The sequence below is a fragment of the Onychostruthus taczanowskii genome, unplaced genomic scaffold, assembly GCF_017590055.1.
Source record: "Onychostruthus taczanowskii isolate IOZ18803 unplaced genomic scaffold, ASM1759005v1 scaffold74, whole genome shotgun sequence".
Lineage (NCBI taxonomy): Eukaryota > Metazoa > Chordata > Aves > Passeriformes > Passeridae > Onychostruthus > Onychostruthus taczanowskii.
The window spans coordinates 1285361-1291303 of record NW_024505229.1 but is presented as its reverse complement, the minus strand read 5'-3'; the positions used below and the strand labels follow the sequence as shown (position 1 = coordinate 1291303).

General features: G+C 52.4%; 1 protein-coding gene across 1 annotated transcript; it reads left to right on the top strand.

Annotated features, from left to right (window-relative positions):
• Positions 1-289: 289 nt before the first annotated feature.
• Positions 290-3832, top strand: IL10 (interleukin 10). The gene is made up of 5 exons (XM_041422716.1): positions 290-454; positions 1685-1747; positions 2015-2167; positions 3412-3477; positions 3740-3832. The coding sequence occupies exons 1-5, from the start codon at positions 290-292 to the stop codon at positions 3830-3832; spliced, it is 540 nt and encodes a 179-aa protein (XP_041278650.1).
• The last annotated feature ends 2111 nt before the right edge of the window (positions 3833-5943 follow it).

The window sequence follows — 5943 nt, the reverse complement described above, 5'->3', positions numbered from 1 at the left end:
TTTACAAGAAACAAGCAATGTAAAAAAAAAAAATGCAGAGTCTAAGCACAAAAAAATTGATGGGGTGTGAGGAGAGGACAGGAAACCCAAGTTGACGGGAAACCCAAGTGACATTTGGGCTTAATACTGACTTAAAACCCCAATATTGCTCGTCAGGAAATGGGGAGAGGAAATGGAGTGATGTATAAATTAGGGGCTCCATCAAGGTGAAAGCTGCAGATCTGCTTTGTAGCCTCCTGGGGGATCCAGCCCAGAGGTGCAGCAGAGGGGAGCAGCCCTGCCCCACAGCATGAGGACCTGCTGCAGGGGCACAGCCGTGCCCACCCTGCTGCTGCTGCTGCTGCTGGGCACCGCGCCCGCCCGCGCCCAGCCCTCCTGCCTCCGCTTCCCCGAGCTCCTGCCCGCCAGGCTCAAAGAGCTCCGGCTCAAGTTTGAGGAAATTAAGGATTATTTTGTAAGTATCGTTATTTTCTCTTCTGGTTTTTACCTTTCTTCTGCAAAGTTCTGGGATCTGGAGGAGGGGGAAGAGTTTCCTCCCAGCAGAAATGATTTGGCTGAGTTGCGTTAAGAGCAGCTCGGTTTTGTTGCTCACTGAGAGAAAATCTTTTTCAGGCTTTTCTTCCTACTTTTTTCATTAACAATGAACTCGAGGTTTCACAATGAACCTCTGCAAACCTTTCTAACCAAGCTTCCCCCGAAATATTGCAAACCAAGTTAATCGCTGAATTATTAGGAAGGAAATCATTTTTTCTTCAGGGCAACCAGGTCCAGCCTTGCAGAAGTCAGTGCCAGGTGAAAAGGGAAATCTTTCGCTGCAGATTTTTTTTCTTTGAAAGAGCAACAAAACCTGCACAGGGTGTTTTATGAGGGGTGGAGCACAACACCTGCACTGGTGCCTGTGCAAGGTCCCTGCCCTGCATCTCAGGAGCCTCAGGGCTGCTGAGCAAACAGCTCCCAACGCCTTCAGAGCATCTGCCGTGGCTGATGGAGGTGCTTGGTCACAGCCCTGTTGCTGTTTTAGTCCATGTCAATGTGTTTTAGCAATAAAATGAGATAATTCTCCAGATAAATCTCAAGCTCGTGTCATGGCTTGTGTTATCAAATGAGCACAGCCAAGATTTTAGATGTTCAGCTGCCTGTGAATCCCCCAGATAATGCTGGGAAGGAATATTTTGAACCTCTCAAGACAGCTTTTGAGGCTTTAATTCTTTGAATGGTGCCAGCTCACCCCACTGCAGCTGGAGCCACGACAACAAACTCCCATTTCCCCCTCAACAGGGGCAGCCACACCAGGGGGATGGAGCCCTGCTGCCCTGGCAGAGAGGCTGGGGGGCTGCCAGGGGCTGCCAGGGCTCTGCCACCCCTCTGGAGAGCTTTGCAGTCTGCAGCAGCACCCTCAGACAGCACCACCCCTGCAGCTCAGCCCGAGGAGTTTCACTAGGACAAACCCAGTGGCACCAAAGGCTGTGATTTAATTTTCTTGCTGGCCTGATCCAGCAGTCCTTGTGCTGCCAGGTTGTGGAGCAGTGACCCCTCTGCCTGGTGCCCCCGTGCTCTGTCCACACCTGCACTGGGTGCCCTTTGCCTCTGCTGCAGGGACACCCTAAATGCAAACAAGAGAAGGATCATTTGTTAGGAAATGGAAAGAGTGAAAAGCTCATTTTTCAATTCCATCCTCCCCCAGCAATCACAAGATGACGACCTGAGCATCCAGCTGCTCAGCTCCGACCTGCTGGAGGAAATCAAGGTAAGAATCTCATTCCCTTGTGGGTTCCTCCTCCTTCCCCATCCTGGGGCAGGCGTTTCATTAGAAGGAAAGCCAGCTGGAAAGGGGGACATATGCTGCTGCCACACCAGGCTGGCCCTGCCACGCTGCAGGGCCACATGTGGCTGTGGCAGGGCTGGCACGAGGTTGCCCCATGGCCAGCGTGGCTCCCACACCCTGCTCTGGTTTGGACAAACCCACCCCTGGTGCTGGTGGCCGTCCCCAAGCAGGTGCCCCTCGTGTCCCCAGGGGAGCCTCGGCTGCCAGTCGGTGTCGGAGATGATGGGGTTCTACGTGGACGAGGTGCTGCCCAGCGCCATGAGGAGCAGCACCCAGCACCAGCACAGCATGGGCGACCTGGGCAACCTCCTGCTCAGCCTGAGAGCCATGATGAGGCGCTGTGTGAGTGGGGCTCAGCAGCACGGGGACACTGCTGGGAGCAGGGCAGCTCCGGGCGTGGCGTGGGGTGGAGGAGCAGGGGTCCAGGCAGGCAGGGTTTGTGGGGTCCAGGATGGGGTTTGTGGGGTCCAGGATGGGGTTTGTGGGATCCAGGTGTCCAGGCAGGCAGGATCTGTGGGTCCAGAATGGGATTTGTGGGATCCAGGAGTCCAGGCAGGCAGGGTTTGTGGGATCCAGGATGGGGTTTGTGGGGTCCAGGATGGAGTTTGTGGGATCCAGGGGTCCAGGATGGGATTTGTGGGATCCAGGGGTCCAGGCAGGCAGAGTTTGTGGGATCCAGGGGTCCAGGATGGGATTTGTGGGATCCAGGGGTCCAGGCAGGCAGAGTTTGTGGGATCCAGGGGTCCAGGCAGGGAGAGTTTGTGGGATCCAGGGGTCCAGGCAGGCAGGGTTTGTGGGGTCCAGGATGGAGTTTGTGGGGTCCAGGAGTCCAGGATGGGGTTTGTGGGGTCCAGGATGGGGTTTGTGGGATCCAGGATGGGGTTTGTGGGGTCCAGGGGTCCAGGATGGGGTTTGTGGGATCCAGGTGTCCAGGCAGGCAGGATCTGTGGGTCCAGAATGGGATTTGTGGGATCCAGGAGTCCAGGCAGGCAGGATTTGTGGGGTCCAGGATGGGATTTGTGGGATCCAGCAGTCCAGGATGGGATTTGTGGGATCCAGGGGTCCAGGCAGGCAGGGTTTGTGGGGTCCAGGATGGAGTTTGTGGGGTCCAGGAGTCCAGGATGGGGTTTGTGGGGTCCAGGGGTCCAGGATGGGGTTTGTGGGATCCAGGATGGGGTTTGTGCTCACAGCAGTTCAGGGATGATGGTGTAGCCAGCCCTGCACCAGCCTGGCAGCAGACGCAAAGGGAGGGCAGGAGGGGATCTGTCCCTTACCTGGACGCTGGAGCTGCTGAAATCACTCCTGGTGTGGCCATGAGCCCAGCATGGGGGCAGGTGGGACAAACCCTGTCCCACACAGGGAGCTGCTGTCCCCAGGGACTGGCAGCAGGGACACAGGGCTGGGGACAGGCTGGGAGCCCGGGCTGGGTCACTCCAGGCTCCTTCCAGCTGGAATTGCTGCCTGCGGGCACACAGGGCAGGGAAGGTGGGGAGCAGCAGTGACAAGGGACAGGAGGAGGGGACAGCCACCAGTGAGCCCTGGGGAGGGACTCCTGGGGCTGAGGCCGTGCTGGTGTCCCTTTGCAGCACAGATTCTTCACCTGTGAGGAGAGGAGCAGGAGCATGAAGCACGTCAAGGAGACCTTCAGCAGGGTAAGGAAAGGGGGGAAGCTGCTGCCACGGCAGGGCAGAGGCTGAGAGGGGGAACAGAACCCAAAAAAAGTCTGGAATCACACAAATTCTTGCAGCAGAGAGCAAGAATCTGGTGGGAATTCTGGAGCAAGGGTGGGAATTCTGGAATTCCCAGGGGATTGGGCAGAGAAGCTGGAGGTGTCCATGGAAGGAGAATTTGTCCAGGCATTGGACATCCCATATCTGTGCCAGCCACACTGAACACCCCTGGCTTTCCCTGCAGATGAAGAAGAATGGAATCTACAAGGCCATGGGAGAGTTTGACATCTTCATCAACTACATTGAAAAATATTTAACAATGAAGAGAAGGAGCTGAGAGCGCCCCTGGGTCTGCATTTTCCACACCAAATCCTGTTTAAAAATCACTTCAGGCTGCAAGAGCTCAAATTAAGTTATCTCAAGGTTCAGGTTAAGAGTTACAATAACTTCCAGCTTAATATTGTATTTAAGAGCTATTTTTGTAATAGTTGAATTTATTATTTATTACTTCTAATACCTCAGTGTTGATGTTTACAGTATGTTTTGAAGAAAGGAGTGATGAGCTTGTAAATTACTATTTATTGTTCAATATTTTAATATTGTTTATCATAGTGCTATTTTATTCATAGCTTCAAAACATCCAAAGCAGTGTTTTTCTGGAGGGCAGACAATGAGCTGAGCTTATCCCGAGTGAATTAGGAGCAAGGCCAGCTCCGAGTTCAACAAAATTTCATTTGAGGCAAATGACCCTCTCCTCATATCCTATATCTCTGTTTATTTATGCAATCAGATGGTTTTATGTTTAGGAGGAGAAAAAGCCACAGCAACAGCTTGGCTGACTCCACTTTAGACTTCAGCCTGTAGATTAGTCCAGACTAATTTAAAAAAAAAATTAATAATAGGAATGAAACGTTTGGTTCTAATAGAACTTGGCTTAAATATTGCTCACTATCTGCCTTCCAGAGCTGCTGGAACCCTGCACTTTCCAAAGTTAACCTTACTGTTTTCCAGTCTCTGACTGGGTTTTCCTCACTGTTTTACTGCTGTTCGTTTTCTTTTAGAAGTTAGAAGATAATTAATTAACCACCATTTTAAGGTGGCTAGGGTAATTTGCATTCAAATCCGTGGGCCTGCTCCCAGCACTGCTGGGATTGGATTTTGGATCCCCACCAGCACTGGGAGCAGCTTCAGTGCCCCCAAAAGTGGCTGATTTTAGGGCTCAGCTTCCTCCAGTGGACCCTGAGCCAGAGGAAAATGCCACAACCCCAGGAGAGGCTTTTACTTCTAATATTTAGAAGTTTAAAGGCCCCCAGCTGATGAAACACTGCCAGTTTGGTGTTTGCTGCGCAAGTTCCAGCTGAGGAGAGGTTATTTATATGGGATTTATTCTGTGTGGACATTTCTGGTAGCAGCAGGGGATTGCCTGCATGAAAATTGGATATTCCAGAGCAGGGCAGGAATGCTGCTCCATGGGTCGCTCCTCCTGCTGAAATCTCAGGCTCAAGGGCAGCCAAAGACTGTAAAACTTAAATTAAGCTTCTTACAAAGCACATTAAGCTCCCGTTGAGCCAATTCTGAGCTTGTGTTTCCCTCCAAACACCTTCGATGTTGTGGGAGAAGCAAGGACAGCCCTGGAGCCAAGGACAACATCAGCACGGCTTGTCACTGGGTGAACTGCCACCTATTTATCTGAAATGATATGACAAGAAATCCTTTATGTTTGCTAATAAAGACTCTCTAATGAAGGCAGCCTCTGTCCTGTCCTTGTGGGCTCTTAGCAGGGCTGTCAATCAGCTCCAGCCCGGTGTCACCAGTGTCACCAGTGTCACCAGGCTGGGACAGAGCCCAGCGGGCACAGAGCCAGGTGGGAAGGAACCTCAGGGACACCTTGCTTGTGTTAACACCAGAGAAGTGAGAAAACCCGAGGCCACCACATTTAAAAGCAAATTTCTCACCAAATTCCTGGCATCGATCCCTTAGAGCAGGGAAACACCAGGGGAGGAGCAATCCCATCAATCATGCAATGCTCCAGCAGCATTTTCCAGCGCTGGAGCTCTGTCCACAGAATGCACTGCTTAAAAAAAACAAAACAGGGGAAAAAGCCCAAATGGCAGCTTGGAAAGCTGGGAGATCCAGGGCATCATCACAAGTCATCCAGGTGACCTAATTCCAGCTGGAATCCTGGCACCAGCATCACCCAGCATCCCTCCAGGCTGCACCTGACCTGTGCTGGGTGTGGGCAGCAGCTCTGCAGATCCCTCAGGTCCAGCATCAACTAAGCCCAAAACATCAGTGTTTGGGGAGAAAAAAACCACCACAAACCCAGCTTTTTGCTCCTCCTGCCTCCCCAAAAGCTGCTGTGAGTCCCAGCAGGGCTCCTTAGCCCCGGTGCTGATGCAGTTCCTGCCAATCTCAGTGGCAGTCTGGGTGTTACAGTAAGAGCACGAA

Coding starts and splice junctions, on each gene's coding strand:
- IL10 (XM_041422716.1), top strand. CDS start 290: ATGAGGACCTGCTGCAGGGGCACAGCCGTGCCCACCCTGCTGCTGCTG. Junction 1,748..2,014: donor ACCTGCTGGAGGAAATCAAG/GTAAGAATCTCA, acceptor TCGTGTCCCCAG/GGGAGCCTCGGCTGCCAGTC. Junction 3,478..3,739: donor TCAAGGAGACCTTCAGCAGG/GTAAGGAAAGGG, acceptor CTTTCCCTGCAG/ATGAAGAAGAATGGAATCTA.